The sequence below is a fragment of the Scardinius erythrophthalmus genome, assembly GCF_964197995.2.
Source record: "Scardinius erythrophthalmus genome assembly, chromosome: 21".
NCBI classification, from domain to species: Eukaryota; Metazoa; Chordata; class Actinopteri; order Cypriniformes; family Leuciscidae; genus Scardinius; species Scardinius erythrophthalmus.
In genome coordinates this window covers 27,288,564-27,313,473 of record NC_138241.1, presented here as the reverse complement: position 1 = coordinate 27,313,473, position 24,910 = coordinate 27,288,564, and the positions used below count along the sequence as shown (strand labels likewise).

General features: G+C 38.8%; 1 protein-coding gene across 2 annotated transcripts in view; it reads right to left on the bottom strand.

The window, feature by feature from the left end:
- lrpprc (leucine-rich pentatricopeptide repeat containing) overlaps window positions 1-24,910 on the bottom strand; it is a 69,561-nt gene that overhangs the window by 29,890 nt on the left and 14,761 nt on the right. For both annotated transcript variants that reach the window (XR_014029113.1, XM_081351665.1), the window contains exons 12-23: window positions 22,748-22,866; window positions 22,581-22,674; window positions 16,731-16,800; window positions 14,960-14,987; window positions 14,812-14,869; window positions 13,700-13,806; window positions 12,949-13,026; window positions 12,551-12,613; window positions 12,353-12,466; window positions 11,753-11,883; window positions 9,339-9,424; window positions 4,021-4,228 (exon numbers count right to left, since the gene is read on the bottom strand). Coding sequence is in view for 1 of the 2 variants with exons in the window: in XM_081351665.1 (XP_081207791.1) it covers window positions 4,021-4,228; window positions 9,339-9,424; window positions 11,753-11,883; window positions 12,353-12,466; window positions 12,551-12,613; window positions 12,949-13,026; window positions 13,700-13,806; window positions 14,812-14,869; window positions 14,960-14,987; window positions 16,731-16,800; window positions 22,581-22,674; window positions 22,748-22,866 (1,156 nt within the window). In the remaining variant the exon portion in view is untranslated. The remainder of the gene's footprint in view (window positions 1-4,020; window positions 4,229-9,338; window positions 9,425-11,752; window positions 11,884-12,352; window positions 12,467-12,550; window positions 12,614-12,948; window positions 13,027-13,699; window positions 13,807-14,811; window positions 14,870-14,959; window positions 14,988-16,730; window positions 16,801-22,580; window positions 22,675-22,747; window positions 22,867-24,910) is intronic.

Genomic DNA, 24,910 nt, shown 5'->3' with positions numbered 1-24,910 from the left:
AAAATGTCTAAACTCAACAGAACTTCTAATTGGTTCTGTTTACAACGAGGTCGGATGGAAGCAGAAATTCCTTGAACTACATTTATTTACAGTGCCACTTGAATATGATGTGACACAGATGTTACGCTACCCAACTCCGCAAAGCATAGCCGGCATAAAACCAGAAGACTTCTACACAATTCCCATCAATATGAGATGAGTCGTCCACAACGGCAATTACCCCACCCCCTCCCTCAAAACCCAGCCCCCCTTCTCCATCCTCGCCTAACTAAGCCCCCCCAAAAAGAATTAACCATGTTGAAGGCTTCATAATTTCCCCGGATACAATTTAGCTGTCAGTGGCGCTCAGGCTTACTGCAACATGTTCCTCTTAATGTCACTAACTTTGCATGTCAAGCACTTTCCAGCCAATTAAGTTGAAGGAGAATAAAAAAGCAAATGCGAGTGCTTTGCGCGAGGAACCTGAAGGATTAGACAAGAAAGCTAATTTCATCCACCCCTCTTCTGAACCTCCTCTTCTTGTGACACTCTCCCTACATCCCTGACTCCCATCTCTTTTGTTACAGAGATTGGCACCCATGTTATCACCCTTTCCACTTTCAAAAGAGAACGACTGCTTTTTTATTTCTTTTTTCCTTTACATTGAAAAGTGTGTGCGCGTGTTGGTAGTTAGGGAGGGTTAATGCTCAGTGGTTTGACTCGAATACACTGATCAAACAAAACTAACAGATACGGCAATGATTTCTGAAAGTAAACGGTCCCGATTTAAACTTTCCAAAAACTGTCCGTCCTCGATATATATGCAAGTGACTCAGTTTATGACAAACGTCTGGTGGCCTTCGACATCCTCTCCCTCTTTTTAGAGTTCCTGTCCCTCAAAGACATGCCTTCCACAAAAACAAAAAGTTCTGGCAATTCCCTTTGTTAGGCTCATTAGAGATGGAGGATACGGATTGGGAGCGGCGGCTGCTGTTGTCATGGAGACGGGCTGACGGCTGTCAGAGTTAATCCCATAGAGAAGTGTTCATTAAGTCATTACAGCTGACATGCTGACGAGACACTGACACACACCGCTTTGTCCTCTTTAGCGCAGCCCAGACCAAAGAAGAGACGGATGGATGACGGCAAAACGGAGAGAACATTCTGGAGCATTCTATCCTTCTGGAGATCATAATAGTCGCCTACAGCAGGGGTGTCAGTCATTTGAGGTCGAAGGCCCGATTGGACAAAACGTTATCTTATGCAAGTTGATATTTCTTTTTTTTTTGTATTCATGATGCGTATGCGCAACAATGTTCTGAAGCTAATAAAGTCCTGATTCAACTTCATGCTGCTTTACTCACCAATATTTGGATGAAACAAAATAAATTTACTAATAATAATATTTACCAATGTCCTTTGACTACATCTAAGCACAAAATAAGCGAATATTAATCGAACGATATTGACAAAAAAAATAACTGACTAACTTAAGTTATTTTAACCGAACAATTACAGAGTCGAGGGGGGGGAATATTTTTTTTAAATAAATCACTATGCATTAAAGATTTGTTTTTATGCCAAACTCCATCATCGCTAAAGTAGTCTTAATATTCCCGTATATTTAATAATCATGTTTATCGGCCAAGTAGTATTTTAAATATAATAAATACGATCCGTTGTTACCGTTAAAACAAACTAAAACTTAACTAAAACCATTAAAAATAGATTTTGGTAACTAAAACCTAAACGTAAACAAAAATTAGAAATGTGCACACACACACAAAAGCAAGATTCGAAATCATGTTACACACACCTCAGAACTCCATCGCCCCCGCTCTTTGCATGTTTATTGTATATGTTACAGTAACTAATTTCACAGCGTTTTAGGCCACCAATGAGTGCAGAGTAACATTTTACCATGGTTAAATCCATTCTGCAGAATTCAACCATTTTTCCTGCTTCACAAGGATGAATTTAATACTTTCCAAGGAATAGGCATCATTCTTTCTGTCTCCAACCAAAATATTCATAGTAGTTTAACTATGACATTAAATATAATTACAGCATATTGTACAATATCATAGACAAATCAGACAGGTACTACATAGTTCCCCATGAAGGCCGATTCCAAACAGGCCTGGCTGCTGCAAGCTCTGAGACAGCTCTCCTCCACTGGGATGTGTGGCTGCCAGTCAGAGCGTGTTGTGTGTGTGTGTGTGTGTGTGTGTGTGTGTGTGTGTGTGTGTGTGTGTGTGTGTGTGTGTGTGTGTGTGTGTGTGTGTGTGTGTGTGTGTGATGTGAACGTTCACGGTTTATCAGAGTCTCTGCTGAGAGTCGCTCTGATCTCTCCGTATCTGCTCCTTAATGAACCTGAGCTAAATTGGAAACCTTATCGCACACAAGGCAGCAATTAAAGCTTGCACGTGCCAGTGTGGTTGTGGCACTCAAGTGACAGAAAAACAAACAGTCTCTGAGGGGCACCCAGGAAGCCCGTATGTGTATGTGTGTGTTGACTATAGAGCTATCAGTGAAGGTGTATTGCCAACCTCAGTATCCCACAGTGGGGAGGGGGAAAGGCACTTACGCAGTGCACCGCATGGCCCAGGAAAATCCAGTAATTAGCACAGGGTGCATAATTAACATGCAAATTAGTTGATCTGCTTAAAAGCTGCTCTTACAAATAGACCTGAACGAATGGGGGGGCGGAACAGAGGGGCCCAACTTGTGGAAGTTAATTCCTTTTCCCCTCATGCTGCATTTTGCTATAAGGTAATGAGAGATTATATGAAATGAACAGTGAGACGACAAGCTTAGGGAGGAGTGGAACTCTGCCCTTTACAATCTAACATTGTTATTAATGTTTGTTTTCAGATTATATTCATGTTGTTTCCAAACTCACTACTTGGAGAGGTCATACCATAATTGTTTGGACTGAGATCCTCTTATGGTTTTAGTCAGGGTGTCTTGCAACAAAAATAGTCAGAATTTAGTTATACATTATCACTTTTCACCCTCTGCCTGGAGTTTTTTTTTCTTTTCTTTTTTTTCAGATGACTTTTGAGTTAATGACATCTTTGAATGTGAAATGAATTACAGCATGTTTACAGGCTGTGGTTTTGCTGTCGGGTCCAGAAGTTTATGCAGCCCAATTTGTTTCGATAACATTCTGAATTAATTGAAGTCTGAATTACATTTGGACAGGTTCACAAAACAATCTGCACTGAAAATGTGCTGCAAAAACTGTTAAGGTTAAACTTAACCTTCCCAAAGGTTTCAAAATTTGCATATACCTTTTGCATTCCTAATTCCTAAGACTATTTTTTTTCCCTCACACTAAAAACTGTTTAAAAAATAAATACATTTGGTTTCACTTTATTTTGTGGTGTCCTTGTTACAGTGTGATTACACAAATACAGAGTAATATTAAAGTTTTAATATTAAAAATATTAAATGTACAAATTTTTTTTGTTTGTTTTTTAAAGGGTTTTGTTTTTTGCTCACAAAAAGTATTATTGTCGCTTCATAATATTAAGGTTGAACCACTGTAGTCACATGGACTATTTTAACGATGTCTTTACAACCTTTCTGGGCCTTGAAAGTTGCAATGACGTTGCTGGTTCAGAAACTTCTCGGATTTCATCAAAAATATAAATTTGTGTTCTGAAGATAAACAAAGGTTTTACGGGTTTGGAACGACATGAGGATGAGTAATGACAGAAATGTAATTTTTGGGTGAACTAAAGCCTTTAACTAACATGTACTTACTACAGGATTTGGTTTAGTTGCTTGTAATAATTTACTGTTATTACTATAAGTAGTACATAAAGTGTCACAACATTTTTTTATGTCTCTTTTGCTTCAAAACTGACCTAAATTCAAAAGCATGGTTAAAACGCAACCTTGTTAAAATGAAATGTCAGGCATTCGGTTGCAATGCAGGGATCCTTCAGAAGGATGTGCAGAGCTGTAGGTGCTACATAAGACAGGAACAGCACACCGTTTGGCAAGATTCTAAGTGTAGTGAGTTTACCAGCTTACCTCTCCAGATAGCAAGCAATGAGGGGTGAGCAGAGGTTATTGGATGGTTTGGCCAGGCCCAAAGTGAAGATGGTTTCCTGGAGGCGTCGAATAGTGTTGGCATCTCCTTTCATTGCAGCTGTGTTCATCGTAAGGGTGAGCAAACTGATCGTGCCGTCCCTTAATGGCACATCTTTTTCCTTCATCTCCTTCAGCATGTCTATCGCCTCTTTATGACGCCACGAAAGACAGAGAGAAAGATAGATTAACAAAAATATCAGACATTTTAACTAATTAACCAACAACCGACTTTTGCACATCACTGCTTGAAACTTCTACATGCAATTAGTGATATATGGTAATGATATGTAACCACTATTCTATTGGCTACTTGGTACTCAGGGTGCAGTCTGATAAACCGCAAGTTCATACAAAGGTTTAACCGTCTCATTGACTGTTTCATAGACTTGTGGAGATTATTTGTATATCTTTACGCTTTGCCGTCCCCTGATGGGCTGGCGCCAGACGAGAGAGTGCGAAAGAGAGAGTGAGAGAGGGGAAGAGGTGATAAAAGCCCCCTTAGATAATTTCATGTGGGGAAAACAAACCGCTATTAAAACAACATTTTACACCCAGCGGGGATGCAAATGCTGCCGTATAATGCCAATTCGCCGCTAATTACTACTTGCATTTCTAAACGAGACTACAATTACAGAGGCCCCCACAATAGTAGGCTTTTTTTTTTTTTCACGGTTCCCTGCAAAAGCATGCCGGGAAATTATAGGTGTGCGGCGAGTGCCCGGCGTGAACTCGGCGGGCTCTGGACGTGGATACGACGCAGATCCGCTGCCGTAATGGAGGCTTTTTACTGGGCGATGCTCCCATCTGGCAGAGGGGCGAGGGTCCACCTCCACAGCTGCTCTGTCACCAAGCCAGATAATTAAGATGTGTTTACGCGCTATTTAGAGGCTAGCTAATGGGCTGATACCGATAGGGCCTGTTTGCACTGGCGATACTAATCATCTAGAACCGAGAGGGAGCGAAAGAGAGCGAGAGAGCGAGAATGAGGATACCATCATCACAGCTGTGTGAATATGGGAGTCCGTGTTGGCCACAGGCACTCAGACAAACTCCCAAATTCCCATGACTCACAGCGGTAAGGCTGTTCATCTCCATTTCTTCATAATACTTAAAGTGCTATAAGCGAATTGCAAAAATAATGGCATATTCCATTGGTTAATAAACAGATATTCCCACCCAAAACTAACTTTATTGGTTGAGCAATTGCTGTTGTGTCGGGATACTCAAAAAGCACAAATTTCTGTCCCACTAGCATCACAAAACAGAATTGCAATATTGACTGTGCTTAAACAAGTTTTTAAAAACTGCCCATTTGCCATTGATTAAACTAAAAAATAAATCACAACATTGATTGAGCCAATGTTACCATTTCAGGCTGCAATTACATACTACTGTTAAAAAGTATGTGATAAGATTTTACTTTTTAACTAACACTTTTATTCACCAATGACACATTAAATTGATCATTAGGTTGAATATTGACAGTAAAGACATATTTGAAATAGAAAATTTTGTAAAATGATAAGTTCTTTTAAACAAAGATTTGTTTAATCAAAAGATTACTGATAATAAGAAATGGTTATTGAGCAACAAATCAGCATCTCAGAATGATTTCTGAAGGATCATGTGACACTGAAGACTAGAGTAATGATGCTGAAAATTCAGCTTCGCATCACAGGAATATATTACATTTTTAAATTCATTTAAAATTAAAACACAATAGCTGTTTTAATGACCAAAACAGTTATTTAATTGTAATAATGTTTCATAATATTACTAATTTTACTGTATTTTTGATCAAATAAATGCAGCCTGGTAGAGAGTGTTATGTTAATTTAATATTAAATATCCCCATATTTTGGACAAAGAGTGCAGAGAGAAAACAACCTACAAATGCCTACTTATATTTGCATAAAAAGCTGAGGATTCGAGTAGTAAAATCCATTTAAGGAAAAAAACTTTTACCCTTTCATCCTTTACCCAACGAGTATTCCTACAGTGTTTTGACAATAACAAGGACCCCAAGTATGGAGAGTAACGGCATGCATATGGAAATATACAATGTAGGTCGACCTACAACAACACAGTTCACTTCAGTCTCCACACACGTGCGCACACACTCAAACAGAGACAGCCAGCTTGTTTTAGCCCACAAATTCCAATCTGTCACTTCATCACCCTGCAATTTTTGTCCTGTTGTTATGCAAATCCAGCACAGTTCTCCGTACTGTCAGGAAAAGTGATGAGCCAAAAGGAACAGTAGAGCAGGGACCAGGAGGTTCAGCAGGGTCATGCTGAGTTTTTAAGAGGCTGCTTTTGTATGATAAAGCTCCGTTCACTTATCTACTCAGTCACGCTGTTATTCGGGCACAGATCTCATCCTTTACTGCTTTTTTTAATTTTTGAGGATTGTTTTATCAAGATCCCAGCAGTCAGCCCATTTAAATAGAGGCTTGTCATTTAAGAAGCGCTCTTGTCTGAAAAGTGCCACATGTTTTGTGTTAACAGCTGGATATGAATTGAAGCAATGGAGGTTAAGTGGATCGCCGGAGGGCGTCGTGACAGCGATACCCACGAGGGGATTAGAACTAACAACCTCTTGATTCTTGGGCCGTCGCTCTAAGCACTCAACCATGTACTTTTCTTATAGCCCAGGGCTTTAACACGCATTGTTGTACAGCAGCTCACTGATGGAGGACAACGTTTAAGCCATATAAAAGGAGGCTATGTGCTAAAGCTGGATGAAAGTCATGCAGAAAGGGATGTATTTGTCTTAATGTACCTCCCAGTGTCCTACTGAAGTACTCGCCAATTAAAAACACTTTTTTGGGGTCTTCTATTCATTTTCTCTATTGAGAAATTGACTCTCACAAATTAACCTTTCTTGACAGACCTACCATGGGTATGGTTAAACAATGATATGAGTCAGGGTAATTACTTCATGGATTTTTTTTTTTAATTACTGAGATTCACCCAACAAAGGAGTGAACGCCAACTCCGATATCAAAACAAAGTAAATGAATTGGGAGTGGTTCGAACTCTGGGTAGTCTTGTGTAACCAGACCTTCAGACTGATGGCAGAAGGTCTGGACCCCATAGCAGTTTTCACTGGCCATGCACAGTCCAGAGGCCATCTGACTGACACGTAAATCAACCAATCACAGTTTGTTTTGTTCTGCATCATGTTTAGGGGCGTGAATATGTAACATTGACCTTATAATAACAGACTGGGTGTGTAAAACTCTTAAGACATATTTTAAAGAGTATATGCAGCAAACTTAAAATCACATACTGTATTTTTGAAAATCCAGCATTTAGTTGAACCTGATAAGAGCTCATTGTCAGCTGTAAACATGATGCTTTCTTCTTCCTTAAGTGGGTTTGGCATCACGGCATCTTTGCTTCCAAGTGGACCGTTAAAGAATGCGACACACGTATCCCGGACATCCTGTAGAATTCAACCAATCGGATGACGACCTTGAAAATCCTGAAATGTTTCCAGTTAAGTGAGCCATATGCATCAGGCATTCAGCCAGCGGACCGTGGGCATGACGTCGGAGGCTGAGACTAGATTCTGGGTTAAAAAGTCTTGTTTATCAAAGATTTGAGATTTCTGAAAAAGTAATCAGTCACTTTTGCACTCTATTGGCATCAATCTTGAGTGTTGAGTACTTCAAGCACATCAAATGAGTATGACGTGTGAGCGTTTTAAAATAATTACTTATGCTGCCTTATAAAGGTAGCTGCCTATGTAGGCAGTAAGCATCCAGGAAGATGCCTATGTTCTGGAATTGAGCCAAAGAAATAGCATTAAATTATGAGCAGAATAGGGTGGAAATGTCACAGCTCAATGTGACGGTGCACATGCGCTAGGCCACTGCTCTGAGGTGTGTAAACTTTTGCACAATGCTACGGATGACCGAGCAAGACAGACCTCTGAGTTGCAAATGAAGCCCCTCAGACCACTCTCTGGTCATACGAAGCACAGTTCACACATCGCTGGACCACAAACAGCAACCGAGCTAAACAGGGCTTCAGTCATATGAGAAAGCTCTGTGATGGCAGACAGCTCAAATTCTTCCTATCTGACAGAACCACTAATCAAACCCAATCAGCTGTTGGTGGTAAATGGGCCCGAATGGACGACTAGCAGCAGAGCATACCGGCCCACTGTCTGATACCACACACACACTGAGGTAAACAAATATCACACAGCCCATTAGTCCTCTGGCTCATTCTGCGGCCTTCTGCCAGCCTGTGAACCGGTAACAGCGTTTTACGAACTCCGTAACAAATGTGAGGACATGAGGGGGCCCAAAAAAAAAAAAAAAAAAAAAAAAGTAGGAAGGAACAACAGGGGGAGAAAAGGTTTCGAACAAAAACAAGGCCATTAAAAGCCAGGGCAGCTGGTGCACTACGGTGCCACGAGTCATGATCTTCAAGCGGATCGGGTTGCGGCGGTGATGCGGGCATGCTGGGGCGCTGAGGTGTGTTAATGTGAATGACAAGCTCTGAGCGCACACCGGTGGGCTAATGGCCACCGGCTCGCTCTGATGGACACACATATACATACACACACACTTTCCTCATCACACACTTTCGCCTGAATTCACATGCAAATGTGCGTGTGTGTTTGTGAAATACTCAAGCACTTTCCCCGACATGATATGCCATTAGTATCAGGACGGATTTCGGTAATTCTGTTAAAGTGCAGTCGGTCCTGTAATTTTCCCTCGCTCGGTGACAGGATGAGTCCGAGCGAGAGGGAGGGGGCAGCCAAAGAGTGACACGCATCGTGAAAAGAGATAGAGCTTGTATTTTCACCATCACTGTGTGCACAAAGCAAAGAGGAAACACTTTTATTGTAATTACGTCTTACATGAGCATGGAGAAATCCACCGTGGAATTCAGATAATGGCTGATTAATGTCCCCGTGTGGATAGACAGGTGTCTCGGACCTCACTCTCGCACGCAGACGCACTTGCGAAAGGTTTGATTCTGAACAACGCCTTTAAGAAATTAATTAAGAGAGTGGCAAGCTTTTGATAGAGACGTGATAAGTAATTCAAAATTCTCATTGGTACCTTGACATCCTAAGTGGTTTAAAATGTGAGGCAAGGCACACCTAATGTGACGGCCCACATTATTTGTGACAAACTAAACTAAATTATTTCATTAATCCGAGAAAATAAGAAGGCATCTGCAATCATTTCAACAGGGACCAAAGCTTTCACATGGACACCGACGCGGCCACTTACCTTCCAGCTTGCCGTGTTTGGATAGCACTCGGACCAAGGCCACATACTTCTGAGCATCCAGCGCTACCTCTGAGTCCTTGCGAGCTCTGAAACGCCAAAGAAGAAAGAGTAAATAACTGTTTCCTTGACTTTGTGCTGTGAAAGGGAATTTACTTTAAAAATGACAGAGTCATGAATCATGCAAGAAAAAAGGTGATATATTTAAAAACAGCCTGGCCACTTTAAAGTAAATCAGGATTGTGTTGTTAAGCTCCAAAATGACCAAACTGTGACTGATATACTATAGTGCAGGGGTGCCCAACCCTGCTCCTGCCGATCGACTGTCCTGCACAGTTTATCTCCAACCCTAATCAAACAAACCTGAAGCAAACAATTAACGTCTTCAGGATCGCTTGAAAATTAAAGACAGGTGTGTTTGATTAGGGTTGGAGATGAACTGTGCAGGACAGTCGATCGGCAGGAGCAGGGTTGGGCACCCCTGCTATAGTGATTATGTGGGGAAAAAAAAATCATTCACTGATCATCGTAACACTCAATTCATAGGGATTAGTTTTACGATCTTTATCGTAAAGATCACTTTTAAGAACTTTTTGAAGCGTCTAAGTATACAGTTGCGTAGCTGTCAATGGAGGGACAGAAAGCTCTCAGATTTCATCAAAAAGATCTTCTTTTGTGGTCTGAAGATAAATAAAAGTCTTAAGGGTTTGGAAAGACATGAGGGTGAGTCAATGACAGAATTTTTGGGTGAACTATCCCTTTAACACCTGTTGTGTTAACCCATCTCTTGTCCAGTTTTGACCACTTTTGTCCTGACTTCTTCATGGGGAGGGTCTATCTGTGGGTAAATGCATGGGCTTTTTCAGATCTTTCGATCTCATGGTCGAAATAAGCTTACGCAATTTAAATATACAAACGTGAACAGAGACAAAAAAATAAAAATAAATAACAGAGCAGTAGCTTTCATTTCTGATCTGATAGTCGCAAGACCATGCCAAACACAGTGAGTGCACGTTAGAAACATTTGGATTTGTCTTTAAACCAAACTTTGGTCTTCAGCCAACAAAAGTTTAAATCCCGTCTGGCTATTGTTTCTCCCATAATGTTTAGGCACTAGGTCAGTAGGTGGAGAGTAGGCAGTCTTTTGAGGCCATTCGAACTATTCGACCACATGAACGTCTACACTATGAAAGCAATTCATTCAAATGCGTTTTCGAATACCTCTGGAAGTGGACAAGCTCAAAACTTTTTAGACCATTTACACCTGCATTTAGCATCATCCACATGTGATCTGACCGACTAAAACACATCTTAATAGGTGTCAACAGGACTAGAAATTATGATTGTCTTTTTTCCTATTGTGATGTAAATCCGAGTGATACGGCTTCTCGAAAGAGAGAAAAAAAAATGTAGGGAGGGACTTGATTATGACCATAGGGATCATAGAAAGTGGGCGTGAAAACTAAATGGAAAATTGTTTCATGTGAGTGACAGGTTGCTGGAGGGAAGGTATTATGGTCCCGTTCTCGCGCCGGTGCACACATCATCAGAGAAGAGATGTCGTTGTGAGAGGGAGGGGACGTTAAAGACATCAATAAAGATTTAGAGGGCACTTTTTTTTTTAATTATGTACATGGATAAATCAACCCTAGATTGCTGGCATAAAAAAAACAATGCAATATTCCAGAAAACAATAAGAATTGATGGTAACACTTTACAATAAGGTTCATTAGTTAACATGAACTAATAATGAACTGCACTTTAACAAAAATTAATAAATGCTGTAGATGTTAATTTCAACATTTACTAATATTTTATTAAAATCTTGTTAACATTAGTTAATGCACTGTGAACTAACATGAACAAACAATGAACAGCTTTATTTTTATTAACTAACGTTAATACAAATTAACAAATACAGTAAACATATGGGTTGCTCATGGTTAGTTAAAGTTAGTTAATACATTAATGTTAACTAATTAACCTTATTGTAAAGTGTTATCGATTTGTTTATTTTATGAGACTTTAACAGCTCACTGAATGCAAGTATTATAAGTGAGCAAAGATGTAAATTTAGATGTGACAAGAAGATGTGAAATAGTCAAATGGACTAATGGAAATATTTTTGTAACATTATACATCTTTAATACACCACTTTTAATCAATATAATGCATCCTTGCTAATTTTATGGTGCTTTTGTGTCCTTTTTGAGGCTTGAAGCTCCATCTCTATTCAATGTATGGAAAAAGTAACCAGAACACTCTTAAAAATGGCCTTTCATGTTCCACAGTCTTACGGGTGTGGAATCATGAGGGGAGTAAATCAAGCCTATTTTTATTACTTGTTTTGCTTTGTCGACAATAAAAGGAACAGTTCATCAAGGATGTTTGTTTGATGATGGTTATGTCAAACTTACAATTCCCTCTTAAGTTTGAGGGCTTCCTCAGCATTGTCATGGCGACAGCACATGTTGATGAGCATGGCATATGTGGCGGGAGTCATATCTGCTTCATACTGAGTTTTAAGCTCCAGAGCTTGCTCCAGTTTCTGATGAGAGAGTCAAAGTTGTGGGGAAAATCAATTACATATATACACAAATACGGATAGATGGTTTTGGATTTACATTTTTGTTTGCGAAAAGTAAGCTATTTCCTGTGAAAGTGTGAGACTTCCGATTCATTAGCCACTAGAGGTAAATTACTAAAACAATAAAGTGCAGTAAACTGTACGGATATTTGAGCTACAAACCAGTGCGTTTATGATTAGGATAGAAAAATTAAAGTAATATAATGAATAAATACCACTTTGCAACATCAAGCAATTTTGTAGAGTTAAAATAACTGGCTAACACAGGAAGCCTTGCACATTCAAGTTAAAAATGACCAAGCCCCCACTCTTAATTGGTTCATTTTATTCAAGTTGACCACTAAATTGACCACTATAAATGACTATAAAAACCAATCAGACCAGAACACTAGCAAATCTTGTGAATATTTATGAGAAGAATAGCCCTCACCTCCTCTGTACAAAGGAGAGCGATAATTTTTTTTAGGGTGGAATTGGCGGGCTTGCCCTCAGCTTTCAGCTCTGCCAGGGTCTTCTCCAAGAACGAAAGTCTCCCGTCCAAACCCTGACACAAACATGAGGATATTTGACTAACAGCTCACCTGATGTATTGAACACATTTGGTTGAGAAAAAAAAAAAAAAACTTACTCTAAGCAGTGCCACATCAGCCGCCATTCCATTTTCCTTTTTATCCACAAGAGCAAGGACATCCTGAAAGATAAGTTATGAACTGCTCTATTAACAGTACCATCACAGACCTGAATAAGACAATTAAACCTAGCTTTGTAACGTTTTTGAAGAAAATATCAGAGGTGTTTGCCCATGCAAAACTGATTCAGTATCTCCTTCAATGGAAGTCTAAGGGATTTTTTGGGCTACTTATTTTTGGCTATATTTAGATAGGACAGTAGCCCGAAGTGCAACCGCACCGTATGTCGCAGCCCTTGGCCACACTTTTTTATTTATTTATTTGCCAGACAAAAAAAAAAAATCAGGTATGACCATTAGTAACATTATACTTGAAAAAAACACTAATTATAAAATACCTTGATGAGCTCTGGAACATGGTAGGACTCCAGAATGTTCCTGATTCCTCTGAAGATATTCAGTGAGATGTTGATATTCTAAAAATAAAGCAAAGAACTTGACACCAAAATAAAAACTTAATGGAACTGACACACTAATTTGGGCCAGACAGCATAGTTATTTCAAAATTAGTATTTTCATTTCTGATGACTAAAGTATTTTTACATTTTCTTTAAATGGTAAATAATCAAAATTTTAGATGTGGAATTAAACATTTCATGTTCTTTGTGTTTTTTAGCTAGTTTTTAATTTCGCAAGCTAAATGCTCCGTGTACTAGCTTAACATAGCACTAATTGATTAGCTTGCTAGCTTAGCCTATACCCTCAATTATAAGTTTTATACACTACCTTTAAAAGTTTGGGTTTAGTTTTTAAAAGAAGTCTCTTTTGCTAACAAAGGCACTTGCTTAAAAAAAAAAAGCCACAAAAAAAAAAGTTGTGTGGAGACCATGATTTTTTTCCCAGATTCTTTGATGAACAAAGTTCAAAAGAACAGCATTTATTTGAAACAGAAATCTTTGTAACATTATAAAATGTCTTTACGATCACTTTCGATTGGTTTAATGCATCCTTACCGGGGAAAAGTCTTATTGACCCCAAAATGAATGCTATTGTACATACAACAGCTACCCCATGGGGTCCTAGACAGACTTGATTTAACAGGCAGACCAAAATGTTAATGACACTACGCTTGTGTGTTTGCAGATGTACCATTTTCTTAAGCAGGCTGAAATACTCCCTAAGCTTCTCTTCTTTGGATTGCACCTCCCCCTCGTTCATGGAATCGATCAGGTTGTAAAGGAAGTAGGCCACATTTTCTGCAAAAGGAGAGAAGAGCCAATTTGACACTTTCTGCTTTAAATAAACAAATCAATAGTTATATATAAAAATAAAATAAAAAAAAATAAAAAAAATCACAAAAGGAGCTTCCGCAGAACCAGAACAAAAATATTGCAATCTAGCAAATAAGCTCTTAAACTGCACATGTGTGTTGTGCTGACACAGCTTTGCTCCAGATTTGACTGAAGTCTGTTTTAACAAGTGGCTGGCAGCTGACAGCCTTACGCACACATTTGCGTTGTGCACAGTGATGGGATGAGACAGAGAGACCGTCTCTATCGCTCCCACCTGCTCGGACACCAGCGCGGAGGCCTGCTCCGGTGCAGCGAGACGACAGACGCTCGCAGAAGCTCTGTTAACTCAGCGCAGAGTCAGCAAGCACACAGCACTCACACAAACATGCACACGGCTACTTTTCAGACTGCATCAGACACACACACTCAATGCAAAGTACGGCTGTCAGGATAAACTCCATCACCGCCAGAAACCCAACAGACACACACACACACGATACCGTCAGTGAAACCAGCTCAGAGGACACGCGTTTCCCAACCTCTTTGTCTTGTACTATGCATCCCCACAGCTCCAGAACTGGTATTACACTGGCTATCAGCAAGGATTATCATGAATATTATGGCCATTTAAAAATGAAAAATATACATACATTTAAAAAAACAGAGAAAGTCATTTGCGTAGCATATGCAGCATACGCAAGCTATACTCTATCAAGCAACTGTAAATCACATTTTTCTGAAACTTGAAAGATGTAAATATTGTACTATGAATTAATGTGTCATACTGCAGGAGTGCAGGAACATTCAAATCAACAGAAAAGTTTTTTTAAAAAATGTTAACATAGCAAAAAACACAAAAAACACATTTCAAAAAAAAAAAAAAAAAAAACCAGAATATGAACAGCCAATTATTTAAAAACAAAATTGCATGCAGTTTAAGGGGTGTGAAAAACAGTACAAGCCACATACCAGAAGTTGCAGGGACAGCATTACTGAACCGGGCGTCTTTATATAGAAGCTCTGTGATCTGTAACAGCAGATTATGAGGTGACATAAACAAAGGTTCTTTTCATTCGTTTTCCATAATCCCTCTCAAAATCTCTTGCTTCACTCTTACCTTTGCCATGATCTCCACATCATGAAACCTGCAGGGGGCAGTAGAGGATAAGAGAAGACTCACATTCAGACTGAATATTTCAAATCTAACATCTGCCAGACAGTGATTTCAAGATCAAGTATTCATTTGGTGTGACAGGGCTTCATTTGATCAGTGAGAACATATAGCAGGCAAACCTTTTGACCAATCAATCTCCACGATTTCGGTTCATTATTGTTCCAGTTACCCATTTTTACTGCATAAGGAAAACAGTTATATAGAGACTGCACTTGTCAAAATATTTAATAGCTACGCATAACTAGAAAATAATTATAAAATTTATATAGAGAAATTAGAAGTCAAAAACAGCAGAAAGGCCATAGAATGTGCCAAATACTAAAAAGGAGGTAGATTAAAATAACTTTGGTGCTTAAGCTCAAAAAACATACCAAAGTTCAACAAAGGAGAGGATCTCACACATTTAATAAAATATTTCTTACAAAAAATACTTTTACAGGCCAGAAGCAAAGACAAAATGTTAAATATTAAATTAATTTAATTAAATGTCATTTGTCCAAAATTAAACAATTTGATCTGCTGTAACACCAGGCCGTTGTTGCCCTCTGCAGACATAATACACAATGTACATAAGATAATTGTTTATATTATGTGTATGCGCACTTTAACTGCTGTTCAATGAAACCACATGATTACTTGCTTTTGATACTTTATTTGAACCAAATATTATTGGCATTATGGTACTGCCTCATTGTTATTAAGCATTTCAAGTCATTTTAAAGGCTTTGGTATTTGCTTAGGTCTATTTTTATTACCACCCGAAAAATCAAGATTACTCGAATAATCGTCAAAATAATCGACCGATTACTCGATTACCAAAAAAAAAATCATTAGCGACAGCCCTACATCCCATTAAACTCAGAATAATTTAATATAATTATAATATATTTATATCTTATGATCTTAAATAGCTCTGAAAACTTCTAGAGCCTCAGTGGTCACATATGCAAATGCACATACATTATGAAATCAAGATGCAGTGCTGGTAGGGAATGTTGACGGCGGAGAGCAGGGAGACAAGGAATGAAAAAAGATTCAACATTGGTTAATGATTAAATTATCTAGTGACCTTGACTATTACAAGAGCAGGTCGCCAAGGAGACAGGGCCCCGACAACCCCCTCTACCCTTCTGACAACCCCAATTACAAACCTGACATCCATCGCTGCCGGCAACCTCCCTGCTCCTCTTTCACATCTAAATGCTTTGCTAAGTACAGAGGACAGCAGCATCTGCTACCCTACGGCCTCTGTGTTCAAATCAGAGTTAAAAACAAAGCTGGTCCTTAACTATTGTGCATGATGGGATTGATTTTAGATCTAAGCTGAGTGAGTGCACTAAGTGATACCATGAGAAAATGATGTGATAAATAAAATACCATGACAGGTTTATGAGTATGTGTGAGCAATGAGGTGATTGTCTGGGGGAATTAGCCAAAAAACAAACGCTGCCAGCCAAGTTGATGGGTAAAATGTGAGCACTTGTATCTCGCTATCAGTGGCAGTCAGGGTAGTTAGTAATCTTTCAGCATTGGACAGAGAGGCATCAGAAGCAAAACAACAAAAAGGACAAACTCTATTTGCATTCTTCCCATGCTGTAATTGGGCTAGAGATGACTGCGTCCATATGCATGAGATGACGAATGAGTGGCTGTCTAGCCAAAAGGCAGAACATTTTCCGTGCGCACACACAAGTTTTTTTTTCCCGTTACTCACCCTCTGAATCCAGAGATCAGACTGGATCTGAAAGCACTGAGGTCAATGGCTGGGAGAGCAGGTGAAGACACTGCAAGAGTGAGAATATATAAGTGAAAGTCATGAAAGCAGAGACATTTCACCTCATTTATGATTTTTTTTTACATTGTAACTTAAGCTATTTTTTACTGCACCCACTGAATGTTGATTAATTTGGACATTTTTCCTTGCTTCTTATTCATATTCATATTTATATTCATATTCATATTTATATAGTGTGATTATGCATGTATGCATGCATGCATGCAGTCTGTATGTAGTATGTATGTTCCAGACCCAGGATTGGTTCTATCCGTACTGCGAGACAATTTACAACAGTTGTTCCATTTGTACAGTTTAATTGAGCATGATTTTTCGGCACTATATCCTTTAATATTTTTATCAAGCTCTAAATGCGCTTCTTTTAAGCCCTTTCTGTGTATTTTGCTACTCTCCCCCACTGAAGACATAAGGCACCCCATTATTGATAAAACGAGTGCTTCATTCAGGGTATCTGCACATTTTTGATCAACAAATTTAATGACTTTTAAGACCTTTTTAAGACCTTCAAGAATAAAAATTAAGACCATTACCATGGAAAAAATATATATATAAAAATGACACTCTAGGGTGTTCAGGTTAACAAAGCACATTTGTATTTGAGCAACAGTGCAAATAAGTCTTAATAGCCTTTGGTGGTCCAATTCATGCTTTCGTCAAACATGACAACGAAATCCCCTTTTTATGTACTGAACTAGGGCTGGGCGATAAAACGATAACGATATGTATCGCGATAGACACGTAATCGATATCAATAAAAAATGCGTTCGATAAAACGTTCGATAATTTTTTTTTCTTCGTCGGAAGAAACCAGAGGTTGCGAAGCAAATTTGGGGAAAGAACAAATAAGGCACTCAACTCTCTGGTCACCTTGCAACGTAGGGGGTGACACGCTAACAGCCAGTCAGTGTGGTTGCGCAATATTGTTGTCTCGTGTTGGATTCTTCAGTAACAGAACCGGCGTGGAGTGATACAGCGATTGTTGATAAAATAGGAAAAGTCAGCTCGCCTGACTTCAAGTCTGACCGTAGTCAGACCAATGCCGTCTGCAAATTATGCAAGACCGTCGTCAGTTTCTTTGTTATTCGCGTGCTGATGAGCTGTTCTAACGTGTGCGTTTCTCAGCGCGTACATGTGAAGGTCAGATGCACTAAAAGCCTGTCTACCAGCGCCTGAATACTGGACTAAGTTATATTTCGAGTCTTATTGTGCTAATACTGTTATATACACACAAGGTTTACATAAACTAGTCGGATATGTCTAAAGTGAAAGCAAACTTGAGAAAATTGAGAGAAAATCTGCTTGTCAAATGCGTGTATAATTAGACGCGTCGCGCGCAGCTCTTAAAGAGACAGTAGTAATAGTAAACACGGTGCCGCTTGTCCTTAAAGGGATAGTTCACCCAAAAATAAAATTTCTCTCATTATTTACGCACTCTAATGTTGTTCCAAACCTGTATTAATTTCCTTCTTATATTTTCTAATATTAATATTTTGAAGAATGTGGGTATCCAAACAGTAAACAGAGCTATCCCTTTAATGTTAATAAAACAACAAAATGCAAAGTGAAAATCATTCACTGCTCTTGACTGATAACTTTAATAGTAGCTTTAATAAGTATCAATGTATCATTTATACAGTGAAGTCTGTTTTGTTTTATTTTCATATTTGTTCATTTAATTACTTTCGTCAATGCTACTGTTAAATACACCTACTGTAGCTGAAAACATAAAGCACTGTTTATTAATCTGTATATTAAGTTGTGTACGTGTAATGTGTATCTTTGATCTTAATATTTAATAACAAAGAACATAATTAGAACATTGTTTTATCTTCGCCCCTGTCTGCTGTTTACATTTTGTTACCTAAGGCTTTGAGCATTACAGCCAAACTAATGTCCATATTTTAAAAACAGTCACAAAATAGTAAAACCAACATAAAAAAGAATCGTGATAAAATCATGAATCATAATATTATATGTTTGCCATATCACCCACCCCTTTATTAAGCATTTCTTACGTTTTCTTTAATTTTGCACCTTAATGTTAAGAGATAATTGTTAAGTGTTCATTGTGATTTTAGACTAATTATTGACTAGTGTTTTCCATGGTCGTGTTGACATTTTTGCCTTTATAACTGATGGGATTATAATCAGAGGTAGGTTAAGTTTAAAATAAAAAATCTTTAAATGTAATATATTTGTCTCCTGGAATGGTCCTTGTTTGAAATATGTCATAAAAAATATCAATAATTATCGATATCGACCGATATGAAACACTTATATCGTGATACAGTTTTCAGCCATATCGCCCAGCCCTATACTGAACAAGTCCAAATCGAGTAAGAGAAGAGGTTTTGTCCCTGCCACGACTAAATGTTTTTGCACATTCCTCAGGGAACATTGCCCTGAAGTGCTCATGTCTTTGTTGGATGTATAGGAGTGATGTCGGCTAACCGTGTGCAAAACCCACAGCATTTCAGCCTTCAGTGTATTAGTTGGGGAGAATGTAAAATGGTGCCCCAAAGACACCAACGCGGCTGTAATGTTAGCCTCAGGGCCGTAGCCTAGCCATCATTTCAAAAGTGAGGGGGACAGAATAACTACCAATTCTTTTTTCAGGCTTGTTGACAGGTTTTTCCTTAAAGGTGCTGTATGTAGTTTTTAGCGGCCTCTAGCTGTGATGTTTCAGATTGCAACCAATAAGTTTACAAGCGCGTGCTCGAATTTATGAGCGAGCACTGTGGGTACCGGCCAGACTGAGACGCAACCGGACGTAACACACAAAGCATCACACAACATGCTGGAAACTCAGGTAAACTCCCACTGCAACGTTAAAATAATAGGCTACTTTTATCAGCTTGACGTTGAACTAATGCTCCATGCTCGTACCATGATAAGTATGGAACCCTATCAACCGTGCCAAATTTTGCCACTGGGCAATTCCACGCAAAACTGTCACATCCATAACGCCAACTCAATGCCATGGTATTGAGTTGGCGTTATGGATGTGACAGTTTTGCGTGGAATTGCCCCACTGCAAGCACTACTTCACATTTTCTTCAGGAAATGTACATTCTAGGTTTGTAGATAAGGTTTCTCCATTATTCAAATGCCCTGCCGATGTTGATCCGTGTTTTTTACCCGAAGTTCATCCGATTCACGTCTGGCCTTACGAGCTTCAGCAGAAAAAACTTTTTGTTTTTTATCAATATGTGGAGTTTGTGTTGGAGTTGGTGTTTAGCTGGGAGCAGGTCGTTTCTTAGTGTTTTCAGACATGTCATAAGTTGCATAAGTCATTAGTCCATGTAATAAGTTGCCGTGTCGTCGCTGTTGAGTGCAAAGTCAGTAGGCTAGACGAGGCGAGAGGCTCGGGAGCGCGCATGCAGATGACGTCACTGGCGGTAAATCCGACCCGGGACCTTCACATAAAAATAAGAATACTTGCTTTCAGAGGTAATAGCAAAACCCGCAAAGCGGATAATTTTAATGTGAGATTACAACCCCTTCACACACAGGCAATAAAAAAATTATTCGTTTTGGTTGAAAAGCTACATACAGCACCTTTAATTGGCTTAAAATGCTATTTATTTTTAAAGCAATACAACAGAAAGAAAGAAATGCAGATGTTCAGTATACCGTATACTTTATAGGCTATAAAAAAAGTATACTATACTTTATATACTTATGGTAAAATCCTGATCATGTATTTTACTAGTTAATAAAGTAAGCTAATAAAAAGAAAATTTTGTACATTTTAAAGATAAATTCATTAATCTGGTGCACTTAGTCACTCGAATCCACTGTTAAAAATAAATAATCCATTGGCCAACCGCCCAAACCTAACGTTATATTCTCGGATTTAGATATCTGCATCTGATCATTGCATTACAATTATTCAAATGATCAGTGTTAAGCATGATAATATGGTAAAATCACACTGAATTAAGCTGATTTAAAAAATAACATTTACTTAAAATAAAAGTTGTTATTTTGGCAAAATTACATTTCCTTAGTAGCCTAGCAGAGTCTTACTAAAACTTTCCAATTGCAAACCTTTTAAAACTACTTCAAACTTTCTAGTTAGGCTTTTTCAAGAGAACTTAGTTTGTAGACAACTTTTAGACAAACGTAGACAAATTTTATCTAATTGTAAAGTGTTAACAAATTATGGTAAACATAATCTAACCTTACATTACTGCCTGATTCAAGCAGATAGTGGCTGTTAATGCATGAAAATACAAATTCAGCATTAACAATCACCATGTTTATTCTAATTTGAAGGGCTTCGATAATATATCTGTGAAAATAAAAGATATTACGAATAAAAACAGTTAGTGAATATTTTAAATTTACAACAAAACTTGTTAATTATTCAACAAGAGAAATAGGCTGAGTTATCCGCATTTTGCAACACAATTCGAATACCACATGAATTATAGATGACAACTTACTTGCAGTGCTTGACTTTTTTGTGAATAAGGAGTGAAGAGTTTTTTTGCCGTTTTGAACTCATTGCGACCTCTATGAAAATTATTCGGCGCGGCCGCGCGGTTGCGTGCATTTGGGTGACTGATTACCATGGAAACGTGAAAGTCACGTATGTAGATAGACTATCCTTGACTTTTTGGATAAAAAATCTCGATGTAGGCAAACAGCTGAATGGGGACAGTTGTTGCCTGGACTATCGCGCTTGTGCTTCTCCCCTTTCATATGCGCGTCAAGGGCTTTGCAGCCGCACTTCGTATACCGCCGTTTTTTTGTAACCAGCCGCTATATTTCTCATCGTTGAGCCAGTTATCATTAAATTTGCACTTCCCTATCTTAGCTCGCGTCTGCCACTAAACTTCTTCGTCTGTTTCTATGACAGGCCTACGGAAAACACTGCCCCCTAAATGGTGTGTGATGCCTGTGCAATAGGCACACGCTACTTTTTACTGTCTTTAGACAGGGACGTGCACTGGTGAAATGGAAAATACCGGTAGTTTCTCCCGACAAAAGGAGAAACTCCGCCAGATGAAATTTAATGCCGCCCAGATGAAATTTAATGCCACTCTACAAAAATTTGTGAAATTTAATACATTTTAAGACCTTAAAAAACGTATATTTTATTTAAGACGTTTTAAGACTTTTTAAGGACCCGCGGGGACCCTGTCATTCAGATGATGCAGATATTTGAACAACAGCAGCACAGACACGGTGGTGAGCAGCAAAAGAGATTGATACTTTCATTAAAATATGACTCCAGCCACTCAACTACACCAAGCTTGTGAAAAATTAATGACGTGGCGCCTTTCCTTTACACAAGAACATTTTGTCTACATTTATAATCATCATTTCAGCATGTTAAGAACATTTCATAAAAAACAAAGTTCTAATTGGGAAAATTATTTAGAGATGTCATAATTTCTGACTCGGATGGGCAAGTACTACAGCTGTCCACATATAAATGTACAACAATTCCAAGAAAGTACTGTCTGTACAGAGTCTGAACCTCTTGGAAATTTAACGGAACACCACTGATTAAAAGGATTAATGGGGACACAGCTGCTTGCAGTGTGTATGTTTGAGTGGCTACGTAGTCCTGATGGGCAGCAATTAGTCTCCAAGTGATGAACGCTATCATACAGAGTACACATCTAAAATAAAATCTCTACAGAGCTGTGTCATACATATAATCTCATATAAGAGAGTGTTTGTGTGTGTGAGTGTGGAAAATGTACAGAGAGTGGTAGAGAGAAAAGAAGGTTAATTTTCATAGAAGCTAATGCTTACTCAGAGAGAGTAGCCCTGCGAAGTTTCCACGTGAAGCTTCGGTTCGTAATTCTGCTGCAATCAAGCTATCTGAGTCCAGGTCAATACCGGCCTCCTGCAATTATCAACCCAAATTAGAGTGTTTCAGAACAGTCACAACAAACCATACGTATATCCAGCATTATTACCTTAAAAGAAGTGTGGGCACTGTCCACTGATGGGAAAGATGGCAGAATATAGTTACTAAAAGTATCAACGTCTGCTGGGAGGCCCAGTTCTTGCATGCCTCTTAGAGCTTCCATAAGATCTGAAAGGAAACAAAAAGTGATTTATTTAGACATGTGCACGAATGGAATTCATGCCACGCAATAGTCGCGTCTGCACCTAAAAAAGTTCAAGGATGGCCCACTGAACGTTGGCTGAAAGACCGATGCATACGGCACACACAATTGGAATAATTTCAGGACTTTGTTTGACCTAATTTCAAGCCACTGTGATGCTAAACTCCCTCATGGAAAAAAAGCTGTCATGTTTACAATTGTGACAATTAGCACTTGGTTTGTACACTGCAAAAAATACTTTTCTTCCTTAGATTTTTTTTGTCTTGTTTCCAGTCTAAATATATAAAAATTCTTAAAGGGGTCATATAATGTTACATGCACTTTTACAAGTTGGTTGTACTGAAATGTGTGTTGGCAGTGCCTGTACACAACCATCATAAAATGATAAAAACCCATCCAGTTTTTTTTTTAATCTCCTTATATGTTTTCCCCCATCTCAAATCAAGCCGTTCGACCTTGTGACGTCACACGGTCGGACGCCCCTCCCACGATTGTTGATTGACAGCAGCGTTTCAACACAGAGCCTCCCTCGCTCTTGAGCGAGCTGTCTGTCATCATAGTCCGCGCGTCATTGTTGATACGCTGGAGCACTGTCTATGAGCAGAATGGCTTCTAAGCGATTGTGGTGTTCTTGGGTGTAATAACGAACACAGCAGTCATTTAGATGTTCCTAAATCCGAACCGCTGAAGACGCAGTGGCTGAGTTTTGTTTTCGAAGGGAATATTCCCCACGATCAACATCAATGCTTTCATGTTTGCGCGACTCATTTCACCAGACTGCTTTATAAACGAGAACATTGAAAAAGGTACTTACAATTGTGTAAAAAGTAGTGGTGGGCCGTTGTCGGCGTTAACGCGCTGCGTTAACGCGAGACTCTTATCGCGCGATAAAAAAAATATCGCCGTTAATCTATTCTCCAATTTGGGTTGGGAGCTGGCTCAAGCTACACAAGCTATGATGACGCAATCTACCCGCGGCCGCGAGGAAGACACGGCTGCAACGAATCATATTCGTCGTCATCTTAAGTAAACACGGCTGAAAGTTAGAACTGGTGTAAAAGATCGGTGCAACATCCATTATTTGGACTTGGTTCGGATTTAAGCCGTCCGACGTAGACTGTGTGGTGTAACAGTTCGGTAAGTTAACACACGACTAATCCGTTCTACCACCTCAAATTCAAAACGAAACATATCACTGAATACCAGCGCGCGCGTATTATTCCCAATATATCTGAGTGGTGTAGAACATAATCTCTGTCTGCGCCCGATTTAAAGAATCGTTGTTGTGTTTCTTTTTAACTGAAAAGACATCAGTTAGAATATTCTAATTTTAAATTTGGGGTTTCATAAGCTCCAAGCCATAATAAACATTAGACCTACTTAAGTCTCTGCAGCTAGTGTACTTAAATTTTATTTATCTGCAAAATGATGTTGTATACTTACAGTTTTGCACAATATATGTTCTCAAAACTACATGCACCCTTTAAAAAAAAAATAAAATAAAAACCTTTAGCAGTTGTTTAGCAGGGTCTGTGTAACCTGTTCTGAAATGGTTTTATTATAATATCGTTATCGCAAGAGGCTGCAATGTATATCACAATATGGATTTTAGGCCATATCGCCCATCCCTAATTGATAGCCTATAGTAGTTGATAATAACATAGGCCTACCTAATGTTGCCTACGGACGGTAACAGTACAGTAGTAACTTTTTACAGTCTATGAATAGAACAGCTTTCTCAAGCAGTTTGTGATGCATTTTGGAAACAGGAGATGAGCCCCTGGTCTAATGCGCCACCTGGCTTGAGAAACCCGTTCTCAAAGACTTACTTTTATAGTCATTATTTGGGTAGCACACATATTCTGAATGCCTTCGGCAGAATTCAAATGAGCCATTTTAATCTAGATTAATCTAGATTAATTTCAAAATTAATCTAGATTAAAAAAATTTATCTATGCCCACCTCTAGTAAAAAGTATATTACAAACTTTTATTTTAGACCCTAAAGAAT